This window comes from Scleropages formosus, chromosome 4, assembly GCF_900964775.1.
Source record: "Scleropages formosus chromosome 4, fSclFor1.1, whole genome shotgun sequence".
Taxonomy (NCBI): domain Eukaryota; kingdom Metazoa; phylum Chordata; class Actinopteri; order Osteoglossiformes; family Osteoglossidae; genus Scleropages; species Scleropages formosus.
In genome coordinates, this window is record NC_041809.1 from 26,137,411 (window position 1) to 26,155,169 (window position 17,759).

General features: G+C 45.2%; 1 protein-coding gene across 1 annotated transcript; it reads left to right on the forward strand.

Annotated features, from left to right (window-relative positions):
- Nucleotides 1-747: 747 nt before the first annotated feature.
- LOC108921233 (large neutral amino acids transporter small subunit 4-like) lies at nt 748-14,946 on the forward strand. The gene is made up of 14 exons (XM_029251363.1): nt 748-819; nt 2,870-3,099; nt 6,258-6,522; nt 7,163-7,218; nt 7,480-7,556; nt 10,352-10,444; nt 10,536-10,669; nt 10,858-11,060; nt 11,183-11,326; nt 12,458-12,587; nt 13,236-13,368; nt 13,716-13,789; nt 14,094-14,217; nt 14,432-14,946. The coding sequence occupies exons 2-14, from the start codon at nt 2,940-2,942 to the stop codon at nt 14,591-14,593; spliced, it is 1,755 nt and encodes a 584-aa protein (XP_029107196.1). The 5' UTR covers nt 748-819; nt 2,870-2,939; the 3' UTR covers nt 14,594-14,946.
- The last annotated feature ends 2,813 nt before the right edge of the window (nt 14,947-17,759 follow it).

The following is a 17,759-nucleotide window of genomic DNA, read 5'->3' on the forward strand; positions in this document are numbered from 1 at the left end:
ACTTTGTTTTGTTTTTATGCATAGTGGGTCTCTAGATCCCCCCCCCTCCACCGTAACGTCCAGCGAAGACTAGCACATCTTTAGTCAGATCTGAAGGTACCCGGTTCGAATCCCACTTATAACTGTTTCAGTCAGGCAGGGTACTCCCAATACTCGGAATTACTCCAGCAGGAATACCTTGCTGTATAAATTGTACATCCGATTTACAAATTACTTACAAGAGTTTGCAATGTTGATTTAACTCTACAAGTTACATTGGACCAAGGAGTCAGGTGAAAAAAAAGGTTAAAAAACACACATATATACACACTCCTTTCAGGGTATTCGCTCCCAGGTCTTCAAAGGAACAGCCATGGAACAGCCCTGCGTGATTTATCGCCACGATTACTGCGAGGCGTCTGTCATCACCAAGGAAACAAGGTGGCACCGGAGAGCGCTTCTTCTCAGCGTTTCTGTGACCGGACGCTGAATACTACGGGGAAAAAAATAAACCGTTGATACAGTTCGTTATGGCAAAATCAGCTTTAAGTCTATTTATTTTTTATTTGCTCTCTATCCTGGTTTCAATTAGACGCCGCGTCATTTTGTGTCTCATGTTCGGGTATATTTCGTGGTTTTGGATTAAAGTTATATTTGATGTGTGATTAAAAGTGCGACAGCGGCGTTTCTGATTGGATGGAGTGGCACTCTAGGTCCCGGCTGGCCAATGGGGGCGTCCTGCTGTTTGTGCGCGTTCTGAGAGTGAAGATAAAAGCAGCAAAGGGGAACCCAGCTCCTACTGAGCACCTGAGGTCAGCGCTTCATATTTGCACCCGGCAGGTAGGACTTGTAACAGCCATCACCCCGGAGGCTGTGCTGTATCGTGTAGTGTGCGGGCGTGATTTATGAATTCTCAGGTTGTCAGACCACAAAGGGAACAGAGATTATGTCATATGTAGGGAATTACTGTTTGGGCAACTATTGATTTCGAACAATTAAAGTGCTGTATTTTGCGAAAGGGTATGAATAACATAGAAAAAATTAATTATATAAATGCTGGTACTGGCAACAACAGAACACCAATTCAGATTAAGATGTTAGATGTAGGGAAGGATTATAAATTATTAGTTATTACAATGCATGCTTTGATTCACATAAGTATAGTCTTTGACATGGTGTTAGCATTAAGTGCAAGCTGCTTGTGAATGCAAGAATGGAATGCAATATTAGGCCTGCTGATAGTAAAGTTATACTGATATTAATTACAAATATTGTATTTATCAAACTGAACAACACTACTAATGAAAATATTGTCTATGATTGTCAGGAAAAAAATCTGAATATATGTAAATTTAGTTACCTTAACTCCCATTTTTCTGTAAAAATTGTTGTATTTCTGTGAATTCACAGCAAATGTTAACAGTATACACACACACACATTTTCAGAACCGCTTGTCCCATACGGGGTCACGGGGAACCGGAGCCAACCCGGTAACACAGGGCGTAAGGCCGGAGGGGGAGGGGACACACCCAGGATAGACGCCAGTCCGTCGCAGGGCACCCCAAGCGGGACTCGAACCCCAGACCCACCGGAGAGCAGGACTGTGGTCCAACCCACTGCGCCACCGCACCCCTGTTAATGGTATAATAATAGGTAAATAACATTATGGGTGATAATTTGTGTAATGTAAATTTAACAACAAAAAACAGTTAAGATACAAATATAGCAACACTTTTTGCCAAATCAACTTAGTGTCAAGTTATGTACAATTATTTGCCCATTGGGGGTGCGGTGGCGCGGTGGGTTGGACCACAGTCCTGTTCTCTGGTGGGTCTGGGGTTCGAGTCCTGCTGGGGGTACCTTGTGACGGACTGGCGTCCCGTCCTGGGTGTGTCCCCTCCCCCTCCGGCCTTACGCCCTGTGTTGCCGGGTAGGCTCCGGTTCCCCATAACCCCGTATGGGACAAGTGGTTCAGAAAGTGTGTGTGTATTTGCCCATTCATACAGTAGGGTAATTTTTACTGGTGCAATTGAAGGTAAGTACCCTGCTCAAGGGAACTACAGCTGAACACAGGATTTAAACTTGTGACATTTGGGTCCAAAGGCAGCAGCTCCAACCACTACGCTGTCCGTGATAGTTGAATTCACATGTCTACTGGTGACCGGCCTCAGGGTGCTAAAAGGTGGCCGGTGAGCAGGGCATATAGAGTTAAGTGCCAGTCAGTGGTTTACGGGGTCAGAATGTGGTCATGTACAGTGTGCGGTGTTAGAGGGGTCATGGTCAAACTGACACTGTACAAATGATGGCAATTATTGTGTTAATTCTTGGAGAAGCCCATTAAAATTACAAAAGCGCCACCAGTAAATCAACAGTGCTCACTGATTGCTGACTCAGCTGAGCGGTACCTAATGAGTAAATGTTAACAGTATTAGGATAGACCTTAAGCCCATGCGACTCTTGTTATGATTACATTCTTATAATAGTATTAACTTAATCCTACAATAATCCATTCCATTCATACTAAAACAAATCTCTCTTGAACGTTGTCCTGACTGTTGTAGAAATACTATGTGGTGTGAAGAGTACTTCTGACACTTCAGGTATTCCGTCCTATTCACTGTGGGGTAATCTCCTTTCCGAGGGGGGCGCGGTGGTGCAGTGGGTTGGACCGGGTCCTGCTCTCCGGTGGGTCTGGGGTTCGAGTCCTGCTCGGGGTGCCTTGCGACGGACTGGCGTCCCGTCCTGGGTGTGTCCCCTCCCCCTCTGGCCTTACGCCCTGTGTTGCCGGGTAGGCTCCGGTTCCCCGTGACCCCATGTGGGACAAGCGGTTCTGAAAGTGTGTGTGTGTGTGTGTGTGTGTGTGTAATCTCCTTTCCATTTATTTTGCAGCTCTGAAGCTCCTCCTCCAGCTCCTGCTCCAGCTTTGTCTCTCATCTCCAAGTATCTTGGCAAAGCAGCCATGGCTCCCTCGCTGGCTACTGCCTTCTCCCGCCGCTGGTGGATGGCAATTACAGCAGTGGTAGAGAACTTGCTCTTCTCTGCTGTGTTACTAGGCTGGGGCTCCCTGCTTATAATGCTCAAGTCAGAAGGCTTCTATTCCTACCTGTGTCAGGAGACTGGTAAGGGGGGGTGTTATGTGGTCTGGGGGACAAGGCTGGTAATGAGTGGGTTTTCAGCAAGACCTACAATGATTCACAACTAGCAAGAGATGAAGAGGCTAATGTGGCAGAGCTGACATAGGGTAACTGCTTCATTTATTCATCAGCAGGAATCCATACTGCTCTGAAGCAAAAAGCTCAGCATGAAGTTTGCGAAGGTACCCAAGTTTACACCATGGGATTTATCTAGAGAAGGAAACCTGTTGATGCATGTTGTCATGTTTTGAGAACATTAATTCACTGCCTTTGTCTAGTTAGCTGTAGTGCATCATGAGACATTGAGACCCCTGGCTAAGTTTTGCTTGAGCCTCTCTGTCAGTTGTGCCACCTCAGTGCTGTTTAGTTTCCCCATTTCGTTACTATGTTGGACAGTGTCTGCCATGAATGTTTCCATGTGTGAGCCATATCTTCCAGTTATGTTGGCAACAGCAGTGCAGTTTGAGTCGACGTGTGGTATGGGATGGCTCCTTGCTTCTCCTTGAGGTTTTTGGTCGCCTGTTGCGCAAGAAAAGGAGGCCCATAATTTATAAGGCAGGCCAGCAGGTCTTTTGTTTGTGGGAGTTTAGTGAGACAGTAGATTAATGGTGGTTTGTGTAGAGCATCAACCAAGGCTTTAGATTCTGAGCCAAATAGTTGAGTTCAGAGCTTAGACCTCAGCATCTCATTTCTGTACAAATCTTGTTCATTAAAATCAGCCACCATGCAGAAATCACAAAGATTAAGCATGTAGTGTATGAATAAGTGTCCAGACCTACATTCTGGAGAAGCCTACTGCAAGTAGAATGCTCTGATATGTCACCTAAGTGATTAGTGATGGAGTTTGGACAGCTTCCTAGAAATCCTAGAAATGTATGCAAAAACCTTTTTGCTGGGTCTCAGGGACAAGAGAAGAAAAATGAAACTGCTCCAAACCGAAGTCTTGGCCAGGGCTATTCACTTTGAGAGGGTGGAGTGAAAGATGCCTCGCACTGGGCACAAAACAAAGCCCTTTGCACCCGCAGTTTTCCCTTCACAATCACCTTTTGCTCTGAGTTTATCTGATCTGGCCCACAGGCTAGAGTCCAGGACACTGGGCAATCAAAGGCCTTGATTATTGTCATTTTGCTCTTTGCCCTTTGCGCTCTTCCCGTAACACAGTAACTGATAATCACACCCTGACATGCCTGCAACTGAATCATCATCACTTTTTTCTGCTTTCTCTTTATGAAAGCCTATAAACTCCTCATGCCCTGTGTTCTGTGTATAGATGCAATGATCAGCATAAAATCTTAGCACTTCTTGCCTTCTCTGTAAGCTGCCTTGGGTAATGGTGTCAGATATAAAGAATAATAATATTAATGGGGTGAGAATATCCCCTGGTAGTGTCAAGTGATTCCTGTGCCTTTTTTTGACCAGCTATTGTCAATTTATATCTGTGTGAGGTCTTAGTAACAGCCTGCTCCCTTTTTATTAAGGGGTAACAAAAATGTACTGGTGGGGGGGAGTGTGGATAAAAATGAGGAGGGCTGATATCACACCACCCCCACCCAAGAATGGCACCCTCAGTGCCACATGCACTCTGCCCCTCCTAATGGACCCCCACTGGCAGTCAACTGCGAAGAACGTCACAGAATTCCACAGTAAAGCATGATACACAGTCTGACACGTTTCTGGCTGCATAAGGGAACCGAGCGAGGGGGCAGGTGGTGACTATCATCACCTGCGTGTGGTTGGCATAGCAAGCTTTGTCGGACGGACAGCATGGTTTCATGGTTCTTTAAAGTGCCTGCCTCGGCACCAAAACACTTGGCTATCCACGGAACTGGCTTTCTTAGGTCTTTGCACAAGTGGGTTCTTGTTTTATAGAATGCTGACCCAAAACAAGTAAATGAACCTATGCAATATGTAAACACTATGTGACTTCTGCAACTGAAATGAATATGGATTTCTCGTTTCAGGAGGCAGTGAAAAGAAATAAAGCAAAACAGTTTCCTCTAAACGATAGTCATTTCTCTTATTGGTGATGTGGACCATTTACCAGAAGTTGTCTCATTTCACTCACATGCTCTTTAAGTGTTTATTCAGTTTGACAGCTTATCCTGTTCTTAAAGATGTGGTCTTGTAGCCAGAATTGCCCTGGTTCAGTTCCTCATTTCTGTCACTGTTTTCTTTGACAAAGTGATTGTGATTTGAATTGTTGTTTATCGTGTTTCTGAAAACTCCGCGACGCTCATAAATAAGGGGTTAGTTGCTTGTAGGTGGTTAAGGGTTTGATACGGAACAGAGCATAAAGAGACAAGTGATGACTCCCTTATGCATCTCTTGATGGGTGAGCTTCTCAGGTGAGCTCTCTGGCACCAATGCCCTTTGCAACAGTACATTTACTCTCCCCGTGCAGCCATTGTTACATAAGACCTCATAAACGCGACAACGTCAGGTGTCCCACGCGGATAATCCAGCAAGATAAGCAACGTTTCGGTCCGGTTCCTTATTGCTTCAGCGCTCACCCCAACGAATGGTCTGGCTCGCTTTTTCCTGCTGAAGTCAGGAATTTGGAGGAACAAACAGCTCGGTTTTCTTCTATAGCAGCAGACGAAGGACAGTAGCTGTCTTCTTGTGCCTGTAAATGCAAAGAAGTCAAGATGGTGGTAGTGGTTATTCTGTATCCCTCTTCTGCTGTCACTTTCTCTCACCACCACATGTCCGTGTCAGAGCTGGACTTCCAGGAATGGCCCAGCCAAGAGGTTCAGGCACGTGTGCAAGGGTTGGTGGGAAGCCATGAATATCGATTCTACTCCTGTTACCTATAATAGTATTAAGCCTAGGACTCAGGAAAGGGAAATATAGGCAGGAAAAAAAAAATGTTTCACATAATCAGCAAGTTGAGTAATAACAATATATTAACTAAAAAACATAATGTAAAACTGAGCAATAGCCTTGGAGGTCAATAAATTTACTTCTCCACGGAATTAGTCCCTGTAGGTGTGTTCTTCAGTCAAACATTTAGGATGGTTCTTGGTAAGTGAGTCTCAGTACTGCAGCTATAGATGGTTCAGTGACTCGTGGAGTATTTCAGCAGGTCAGCGATCGATTGGCTAATATAGTCTGTTGCTCCCTCTCTCTTTGTGACATTCTTGCAGGGAACAGCTCAGAGCTGAACCTCACAGCACTGTCTCCGAGCCCGACGCCGGCCGACGAGGAGTACGTGGACTATGAGCGGGAGGCAGATGCCCCAAATGGCATGGAGGAGGCACTGCACATGAATGGCTGGCTCATCTGCAAGGAGCAGGATGAGATGTTGAACCTGGCCTTCACCATGGGTTCTTTCCTCCTGAGCGCCATCACACTGCCCCTGGGAATCGTCATGGATAAGTACGGCCCTCGAAAGTTGCGACTGCTTGGGAGGTAAGAATTAGAGAAGAGTATGGGGGGTTGAACATGGAGGGCATCCTCTTGGCTAATGGGGGGGTTTAGTCAGATGTGTACCATAGTGGTCTCTGAGAGAATTCAACAGTGTTTGGGGTTAATATCAAATAGTGGAAAAAGATTAATTTAATTCAGCTGATGCCTTTCTCCAAAGCAACAATTTTAAGCTACCTACAATTATTTACCCATTAATGCAGCTGGGTAATTTTACTCAAGCAACTTTTTTTAATGGTATGTACATTGCTCAAGGGTACTATAGCGGGAGGTGGGATTCAAACCTGCAATCTTTACATCCCAAGGCAGCAGCTCTAACCACACTACCAGCGCTAAACTACACAAGCAGTTGCCTAAGTGCTTTGAGTCGTAGACATCCCGTTGCCAGGTTACAAGAACAAGAGGCCATGTAGCTTGCCTGGTTTGACTGTGCTGTTTTGCTGTGCTGTTGCTACACCAGTGGCAGCTGCTGTGTCTGACTTGCAGTGCCCTGAAACAGAAGGCACAACATTCAGAGTGATTGTGTGCGTTGTGGTTTGAGAGGCCAGTAAAGCTTGTTGCATTGAATCAGTGAGATGGCTGACACGCTCGAGAGTCTTACCACATTGCTGCATGTTCTTCACAGTGCCTGTTTCGGCCTCTCCTGCGTCTTCATCGCGTATGGAGCCAGCAAGCCGGAAGGTACACGCACCACCGTCTTTCACACAGACCCCTTCACTTTCACCTCTTACTGAGGGGAGCCCCATTCCATCACTCAGGCTACATCCTTGTCTTCACCCACTTCCCTTACTACTTCACTAATGCATTCAGCTTCCTTCCAAAACAGCATGCAGTTTTCTACTTTTCCTTCAGTATGTGGCTAATGCCTGATGAAGTGAGTAATATTTTTTTAACTTATAAATTTGATTTGTGACTCATAACTTGTGTGTCTGTCCTCTGCAGATTTGTCTGTCTTGATCTTCGTTGCCCTTGCACTGAATGGATTTGGGGGAATGTGTCTGACATTCACATCTCTGACGGTGAGGGGGGTTCATTTGTCTACCGCAAGATGGGTCGCAGGGGTGTTAGAAAGTAGAGGAGAGAAGGGCACTTTTTGTGATGCAGTCTCAGATTTCTCTGAGTCCTTGTGTTTGTCAGTGGTGTTTTTAATAAATTATTTAGGTAGGCCATAACATGGAAAGTAAGAGAGGACATGGGGATAATCTATCGTTCTAATGTAGGAGAGTGAATTGTATTTTCTGTCTGGTTGCTTGAATAATTACTCCCATACAGAGAGGGGGAAAGGGTGGGCAAATGAGGGTGAATCAAAGGGTTTTGTTTGAGGACAGCGGACCGTAATAAGTGCACACCAACAGAGTGCACACACAGTACATTGTCACCAAGGCTGAGAATGCCAAGTTGAAATTCAGTCTTTTCTGATTTCATTGCTGATTTTTGGATATCCTGCACACCTGATGACACCCTGGGGATCACACTAGAAGAGAGTGTTTAGGTTCTGGTTGGAACAGGTTTGGTTTAGCACAATCGATCGGACTGCCGAACACAATGTAGTGAGTTTGACGTCGAAGCTAAAACCAGCTAAGACCAGTGCCCTCTCTGAAGATACAGGCCAGTAACTGTGTGTATTTTTTCATGATTCGATCATGTTGGCAGAGCCTAGCAAGCTAGATACAGATGTGCTCCCAACCCAACACAATACAGCCTCCAACCACCATGTCCTCTTTCTTCCTCAAAATGCATGACTTCACTTCTCTCCTGCTCCTAATCTCAGGCCACTTTGGGGCTATTCACTATTGGATGCTCTGCTGAAGCTTCACAGTGGGAGGCGCAGTAGTTAAAGAATTGGACTTTCATTTTATTGTGTGCAGAAGTGGACATGGAGTCATGGAAGCTCTTGTTCTGTGTCCCCTTTCACCAACTGGGCCCCATCGTGGAGGTTCTCTTACATAACACAGCTGAATGTACTTTCTGCAGAGTAATGGGGTCCACCGGGCTATGGGACTGGGGGAAGATGGGAGGGTAGAACTGAGTGTGGAATGGTGGAGCCAGTGACCAAAAGTGTGTTTTTGGGGGTTGAGTATGTCAGAAGGTGCTGGTGACTATGGTGAATTTGATGGGTGGCTCATTATAGTGAGGGATTGTTGGGTTGATGTTGAAGGGGGAATGGACAGGGGGATGATGCAGGCAGGGCCAAAGTGAAGGGGAAGGGCCAGTGGGAGGTGATCATCACTATAATTGCCATGTTGGATATTTCAGGGTGACCCTTAACCCAATTGGATAACTAATGAGTGTTGACAGAGTTCATAGAGTTCGTTCCCAACTCTGTAAAGCTCTGTGTCCCTGGTGGAGTGGGGAAGGGGTCTGAATGAAAAGGGTAAGACTGAGAGAATAGCAGAGTAGCATGTAAATATATAAAGCAAGAACCAAGTAATTATGCATGAATAGTTGTACCAGTACAAAAAGACATAATTGCAAACTTGCTGTGCTCTGTTCCTGAGCACACCCTGCAATGGTGGTATCCACCTCTCTTTCATGTGGTCATACCATTGGCATCAGGAGTGGTGATGGGATCCTGCCCAGAGACATAAGTGTTTGTCCTCAGTGTCAGTAAATTTGAGCTCAGCTCTCCTGTCACTGTTTTCCTTGGACTATTTGTAATCAGGACACAAGTGCAGTGTTTTCGGTGGGGCAGGGTACAAGAACAGCAGGGAGCTGAAGCCGTATAGGAGGACATGGAGGAACAGTGTTTCCTGATCCAAGGGGCTAGTTGAGGTCTGAGTTGCGGGTCGAAGTTTGGAGGCGTGATCCAAAGAGCCATGGTCATGGTCTGAAGGTAGAAAGATCATCAAAAGGTTCTGGTCCAAAAGGCAAGAGTGGAGATCCAAAAAGCTGTGGTCAAGGTTTAAAGAGTGGAAGGTCATCATTCAAGAAGCAAAGAACACAGAGCAAGGGGCTAGTAAGATCGTGAGGAAAGGCATGTTGTCTCAAAGGAGATCCCACAACTATTTCAGTGGAACGTTGCTCATTAAAAGAGTGTTTGAGGTACAAGTGTGTTGAATGTAATTGAAGCTTGCCTAGTGTGGCGTCTCCTGTGGTCACCTGGAGTATTGTTCCCCAGAGGTCATGACACCTCCCAAACAGCAGCTTTTGATTGGCTCACCCAGCAAAGAAATATGTCCTGATGGTTGTTCCACATGGCTGGATTACGTGAAAACTATTGACACTGGTATGACCAAGGCTGTGGTTCTAGGCTGTCACAGATTAAATGACTAAGGATGTTCAAATTTTAGCTGTCAACAGTGGTGGCACTGTTCTGCACAAGGATTTTGCTCGGTTACTGCATAAGAAGACCTGCCAGGTGTCTGCAAGTTATATTCACCACTGGCTGAATCCACAAGAAGTCGGGGGTGTGGTGGTGCGGTGGGTTTGGGGTTCGAGCGCTGCTTGGGGTGCCTTGCAATCGATTGGCATCCCGTTCTGGGTGCGTCTCCTCCCCCTTCAGGCCTTGCCCGCTGTGTTGTCGGGTGACGCTCCGGCTCGCCGCACCCCGCTTGGGACAAGTGGTTGTTGCTGTTGACTGGTTGGTTGAATCCACAAAAATTGCATCTTAGACACTGCAGAAAGGACAAAGACAAGCACTGCCCCTGAAGGTGTCACACACAGTGCAGTAAGAGTTTATTGTACCCATAGGGAAGGTTGCAAGAAAGGGGGGATGAGTCAGGCATCCATTGTACCTGGAAGGAAGGCCATGAAATAAAGTGTGAATAGGGCTTTTTTTTTTTTTTTTAGAGTTTTTCTATTTCTTTTCCATTAGCTGCCTAACATGTTTGGTGACCTCCGGTCCACCTTCATTGCCCTCATGATTGGGTCCTATGCCTCCTCAGCTGTCACGTTTCCTGGGATTAAGGTATGTCTGCGAGGAAAGCCGGCACTATTTTTACATCTGACTTTTAAAAAGTGGCCTGTTTCACGTTGTCCACTGACCTTCCTAACCTCAGGTGATCTATGATCTGGGTGTGACCTTCATTACCATTCTGTTGGTGTGGGCTGGCTGCGCTGGCCTTGTCTTCATCAACTGCTTTTTCAACTGGCCACTGGAACCTTTCCCTGGGCCCGAGGACATGGATTACACGTGAGAGACATGATTGCGAACACTTACGCATAACACATGCATTCATACAAATGGACAAATATCTACACATGTCCTTAATGAACTATGTCTGTTTTACTGCTAGTGCATGACTGTGTTTCATAATACCACAGCTGTCCCCTCTACTATGTAACTTTCCATCTCACTTCTTTCTCGCACTGCGTCTGCAGTGTGAAGATCAAGTTCAGCTGGCTTGGCTTCGACCACAAGATCACGGGGAAGCAGTTCTACCGGCAGGTGACCACCGTGGGACGCCGTCTGAGCTCGGCCAATTCGCTGAAGCACGGCCCCCGGGACCTGGCTGCACTGGAAGGCCACAAACTCTGCCTCTCCACCATGGACCTGGAGGTTCAATGCAAGCCACAAGAGGAGTGTAAGAGCCTGAACTCACACCCTTGTCATTCTACACCAGACAAGCTGTGAGGGTATTTTCTTGAAATGGTTCGTAAATGTTAAAATTTATTTATAATTTCTCTCTCCATGCCCCCCTCCCAGCCCAGTCTTTCATGCGAAGCGTCTTCAGCCCCATCTTCCTGCTCAGCCTGGTCACTATGTGTGTCACCCAGCTACGTCTCATCTTCTACATGGGTGCCATGAACAACATCTTGGAGTCGCTCAGTGACGGAGACCTGAACACAGGTATGGGTGTAAGAGCAAGAGAGACGGATAGTGTTTAAAAGGGCTAAAAAATGTATGTGAGCCAGTATGGCCAAGTACCTGTCCTAGTTCCTGAGAACCCTTCATTGGAAGGTAAACTAAGCATGTGCGTTTGTACACTTCAGTGTTGCCTTATGAGTTTGAGCGTGTTCAACTCCCTTTAATGAGCTCTGATGACTTGGGCGTGTGTGAGATGGGTGGCAGAGTGGTCATTGTGTCGCTGCTGATATGTCACTGTGTGAAGGGACCAGTGTCAGTTGGACATAACCTTTCCAGCAAAGCGTCTGATGTGGTTTCTGTACAAGGCTTCTTCTGCCTGCTGTGTGGCTTCCCTTCCTTCTACTCATCTTCCTTGCTTCTCAATAGCAACAAAAATCACTGTTATCAGAAGAACCACATCACAAAGGTCTTAAGCTGCTTTTATGGGGGGGGGGGTGCGGTGGCGCAGCGGGTTTGCCCTACGCCTGCTCTCTGGTGGGTCTGGGGTTTGAGTCCTGCCTGGGGCGCCCTGCAATGGATTGGCGTCCCGTCCTGGGTTTGTCCCCTCCCCCTCCAGCCTTGCGCCCTCTGTTGCTGGGTGAGGCTCTGGCTTGTCGGGACAAGGTGTGTGTGTGTGTGTGTGTGTGTGTGTGTGTGTGTGTGTATGCTTAGACCTGTCATTATTGAAGGGTGGGACTGAAATATTCCTTGCGCTGGCAGATGCTCATGGCTGATTTCTTTCTCTCTTCGGCCCTGTTCTCTCTCCTGCTCTCCTATGGTAACTTCCTGCTAATTTCAGTCGAGAGGATGGAAACAGGTACAGTTACAAGGACAGTAGACCGGTTTCAGCCAGAATAACTAGTCTCCCATATAAAAGCTCTCTGGGAAGTTATGTCACCATCTCACTGACAGCTATACTGTATAGTCACCTGCTAATTTTTAACTAGTAATCTAACCTTGGGTCATATTACTCACATAGCCTGCACTCTCACCTCATCAAGAACCAACTCTCATGTCAACCCTCATATGAGTAAAGTAGAACCTGAGTAGTCAGCACAGAGCCTATTGCTTATTAACCCAATACCCTCATTAACTGCACTTTATTAGTGACACCCCTCTCTCTGTCTCCCCCAGTGAGCTTGTACTCCTCCATCTTTGGCGTCCTGCAGCTGCTATGTCTGATGACCGCTCCAGTCATCGGCTACATTATGGACTGGAAACTCAAGGATTGTGAGGATGGGGATTCCAAAGAGGAGGCTAGCAAGTCAGTGTCCTTCATCTCTGTTTCCTCCCACCAGCGGGCACTGTTTTATTTTATGTTTACATTTAAATTACATCTGTATTTATTTATTCATCTAACAGACGAAAAGTAAAACTCAGTGCATTTCATCAGCAGATAGACACAAATACAGATTTTCAAAGTACAGTCAGTTTTTCTGATGTGACCATTTAATTCACACCTGCATTCATTACACAGGTAGCTGCGTATGGAATTAAGAGAGAACAAAATTTCAAACTGATAATATTAGTAATAACATTACTTGAGTAGCTGCATTTAGAATTTATAGGAAATGCAAAGGTATTTGTGACAAATGATATCATGTAAATTTATGGACAAGATGGAATGTCTGGAGAGAAGTGAGTCTAAAAGATGTTTTGGATTCAAGTTTTGAGTGGCACAGGGAGGTCATCCCACCCCAATGGAGCCATATTTGCTTAGTAGGCCCCCCTAGCATTTATAATTATTTTGTCTTCTGTAAATTGAATCTGGAGTTTGTTACTCAGAACATTTCCAGTTCCTTGTCCCATACTGAAATTTGTCTCCTCCAGCTGAAACACACACCAGTTGTTTGGGGAAAATAGAGCACAAATTAATCTAAACTGCATGTACACTCCCTCTCAAAAATAACAGGGATCTGATCCAACCCAAGAAGCGTGACCGGCAGATCCAGAAGGTCACCAATGCCATGCGTGCCTTTGTCATCACCAACATGCTTCTATTTGGATTTGGAATTACCTGCCTGATTCCCAACCTGCCCCTGCAGGTGAGTATAGCCTTGGCCCCCAAGCCCAGTTAGCCACGCTCTGGCCTTGTGCTTGGCAGCAGAGAACAACTGATGGTACTAATGGCCACATCACACTGCTGCTCCTGAAAGCCCATTCGACCTACAGAGACTGACTCAAGTAACCAGCAGAGACCATGCATGGCTTAGTACCACCTCTGGTGGCCAAAGTATTTCATTGCCATGTACAAACACATTGCTTCGGCTCATGTACAGTACTATAGTACTCTTTGTACCAGTAAAATCCCTGGGGAGATGAATGAAATGTAAGACAGAAAAGGGAATACAGGACAGTGACCACTGGATTTTCGTTTTTTATTTTCCCACAGATTCTGTCATTCATCCTTCATACCATCGTGAGGGGCTTCATCCACTCAGCCGCAGGGGGACTTTACGCTGCTGTGTGAGTGTCTCATTCATACACACCTAAGTATACAATTCCTGACGCATACAGAAGTGTGCAGTCGGTGTTTCTTCTGCTTCGCTTTACTTTTTAAACTCTCCTGTAAGAAACACTTTCGCCCATATCATCTTTTTGTATCGCACACCAATACGTGGCAAACCCTTCCTGTTGTGAGAAAGTGTATCCTTCTAGGATGTCAGGTCTGAATACACATCAGTGTGTATATGACATGATATGTGGCAGAGCAGTGAACATGCTGAGCTGTAAGAAGTTTTAATGAAGGAGCCCTTGACCCTGTGTTCAGGTACCCGTCCTCTCAGTTCGGCAGCCTGACAGGAATGCACTCGCTCATCAGTGCCGTGTTTGCCCTGCTGCAGCAGCCCCTCTTCATGGCCATGATGGGCCCCTTGGAAGGGGACCCACTCTGGGTATGATGACTTGTCCTACACATGAACACACACACACACACACAGACCCACATTCACACATGCAAATACACATAATGTATGTATGCAGATCATATATATACACAAAAAATAAATGCACTGTCACAATATCAGTATCACGTGTAAACACAGAAACACCCACTGTTTGTTTTATGCCAAAGACTCCAGTTCCTGTGAGCTTTACATCTGCTTGCAGGTGAACGTGGGCCTGTTGGCACTCAGCCTGCTGGGATTCGGCCTGCCCCTGTACCTAGTTTGCTTCCGAAAGGAACTCATCCAGAGGAAGCAAGAGCGCGACGATGATGCCAAGATGTATGTGAAAATCAACGGCAGCAGCAGTCCTGAGGTCTTCGTGTAGCAGGCAGGTGGAGCCAGATGGGGGAACTGGGGTGACATGTCTGCGTACTTTTCCAGCTCCATCCAGGAGTGTGTGGCAATCCATCACCTCTTTGGCCAAGAGCCCTCTTGAACTAAGGTGCTAATGTTCCTGACATATACGTCTTGTCAGTCACACACCCACACATGGCCACTCACTTGTGCGCTATTTGGTGTAGAATGTAATTCTCATTCTCACACAGACATGCCCCCTCAACACCCCGATGCACATTATGTGTGCACACTCAATACACAAAACCTGTGTGTTTACTGGGTTTCACTCTGAAGACAACCTAGAATGTACACACAAAAAGATACGCAACACACACACACACACACACACAGCACATTTAATTACGAATGCCTCCCTGTTCAGAGCCCAGCGGAAAGGATATTGTTGTCATGGAAACTGACAAAACTCATGGACTGGCAGCAAAGACTGAAGAGATGATTGTAGAAACTGAGAGATGAGATGGAAACTGAGTTAAGATGAGGAGAAAGTCCCTGCTATGTCCCCCATCACAGATTTCTGCCCCTGGTGGAAAAACTTTAATTATGGGAAGAAGCTTCATTTTGTGAAATTGAAGAAGATGACCCAGTAGAGTACTGTTCTTAAACAACTCTTGATTAATTCCATCATAACAACTGTAATTAGTACTGACCCCATGACTCAGTCAGTCAGGGTGTTCCCCATGCAGACTTCCAACCAATCGGGTCTCACTTGGTACAGAAGTGAGAAGGACAAAACTGTTTTCAAGTTATGTCGTCTTTAAATAATCTGTGTGCCGTAATCTGTGTTTCACCGAGCTGTCACAAATGAGCAAATCAGTATAAAAAAAGGACATCGACTCTATGAGAATTTCAGGTTTAAAAATTAAAGATTTCTATTTTTTAAACAACTGGTGCTAAAAGTATTGGTAGTGCCATCCTCTTCACACGCTCACACGCACTGGTTTTCTCTCTCTGACACACATGCACTCTTTGTGCATCACTCAGAATCATGGCTCCAGCCACAGGCTGCACTTAGTGTTGCCACAGAGAGGGATCATCTAAGAGAAAGACAGGAAGAGAAGTAAAAGCTGAGGTGTGGGAGAGAGAGCCACAGAAGTAGAGAGCAAGAGTAACTTGGTTTGAGGTCTAATAGCTGTGCTTCCTCTATCTGACATGTTGGACTTTTTCCCAGTGAGTTTGAGATTTATCACTATGGCATATTATTATTATCTTAGCAGGACATTAGTGATTAACGAAGCTACTTGCATAATGGTGCATAATTTTACCTAGAATATATGCAGTTGGCCAAGTAAGGAATTAGACGTCTGACCAAATTGCTACAGTTAAGGAATATGTTTAACCTGAAATGTTTTACATAAATAAGTCTAGATGTGCCAATGTAGAAAACTTGTAGATATGTCACTATGACATAAAGGCAATGAAATTATGGCAGCAGTGTACAGATGGGTGAGAAAGGCCAGATGGGCTGTAGAGCAGGAACACAGCTGTGTCGAGTGTGAACGTGGCTACAACTTGCACGAACGTTTCTTTAAACTTGAAGTGTGAGGTTTTTTTTTTTTTTTTTTTTTTTTTTTTTTTTTTTTTTTTTTTAAATCATCTGTTTTGTCGTGTTGCAATTTTTGCTTGTAATACTATTTGTTAGAATGTTTCTTACAATGCTGGGGTCCTAGAGAAAGTTATTTGTATGAAGGTGCCAGCCTGCACTACGTTTATATATTTTGAATGCATGGTGAAAACCGTATGTGGCAGGTATCAAAAATAAATCAGTTACTGATACATTGTCACATATACATATAACAGTTTTGTACTGAAAATGTTGCATTTTATTATTACAGTTTTGTGTATGGCTGTTGCAATGCACAATATATTTGTAATATCACACAGTTTTTACATACAAAGCATTGCTTGTATATTTATTTTTGAGAGAGCATTGTGTGATTACATCTGAAGGGGTGATTGTGTATATTTGGCTGGTACTTCTGGTGAAGGCACATGTGTAAGGATTCACTAAAACACCAACAAATTCTCCAGAAACTTTAAGTGATAGTGAAAATTTTATTTTCTTCTGTTGTACTGACTTTTTGAATTGCTAATTTATTTTTCTTGAAATGTGTCTATATACTTTATGTTTTGACCATTGTCAGCAAATTCAAAACAAAGTTCATTTGAGAAATGTTAGCAGTGGGTGAAATAAAACATTTTATATATATATATATATATATATATATATATGATGGTTTGTCTGCTTAAATGTGTTTATTTCTTATTTACTTAAAAAAAATGAAAGCTTCCTCTGTCTGGAAGATTCATTTGTGAATCTGCAATGTCCTAATGTTGCTGGTAATACATATTAAATACACACACAGTTTCAGAACTGCTTGTCCCATACAGGGTCGCGGGGAACCGGAGCCAAGCCGGTAACACAGGGCGTAAGGCCGGAGGGGGAGGGGACACACCCAGGACGGGATGCCAGTCCGTCGCAAGGCACCCCAAGCGGGACTCGAACCCCAGACCCACCGGAAAGCAGAACTGTGGTCCAACCCACTGCACCACCGCACCCCCACATATTAAATATGTTTCATGAAAGTTTCCAAAAATGTCAACAGTACTGGGTTTTGACTTGGTAAAGATCATAAGCAGAAATTATCTGCTGGAAATAATAGCTGAACCCAGATAACTAACACTGAAGCAGAGGTGAAGCAGGAAAACCATTTTTGAGAAATACAAAGGTTCCAAATCCACTTTCCTGGCAGGGCTTTGCATCTGTCCATAGTCACACTAACTAATTTCCCCACAGGGGGGTGCAGTGGCACAGTGGTGCGGTGGTGCAGTGGGTTGGACTGGGTCCTGCTCTCTGGTGGGTCCAGGGTTCAAGTCCTGCTTGGGATGCCTTGCAATGGACTAGTATCCCATTCTGGGTGTGACCCTTCGCCCTGTGTTGTTGGGTTAGGCTCCAGCTCCCACGACCCCATATGAGACAAGCAATTCAGGCATTGTGTGTAATTTCCCCACTTAACTAATCCTTTGTGTTACCTGCACTGTTGACACCCCCATATTTACCTCAGATCTCTATTGACAGATCCTTTTTCATGAATACAGTGCAAAAAATATCACTGTAAAGTTAGACCTCTCTTCTG

Coding starts and splice junctions, on each gene's coding strand:
- LOC108921233 (XM_029251363.1), top strand. CDS start 2,940: ATGGCTCCCTCGCTGGCTACTGCCTTCTCCCGCCGCTGGTGGATGGCA. Junction 11,061..11,182: donor ATGCAAGCCACAAGAGGAGT/GTAAGAGCCTGA, acceptor CCCCCCTCCCAG/CCCAGTCTTTCATGCGAAGC. Junction 12,588..13,235: donor TCCAAAGAGGAGGCTAGCAA/GTCAGTGTCCTT, acceptor CAAAAATAACAG/GGATCTGATCCAACCCAAGA.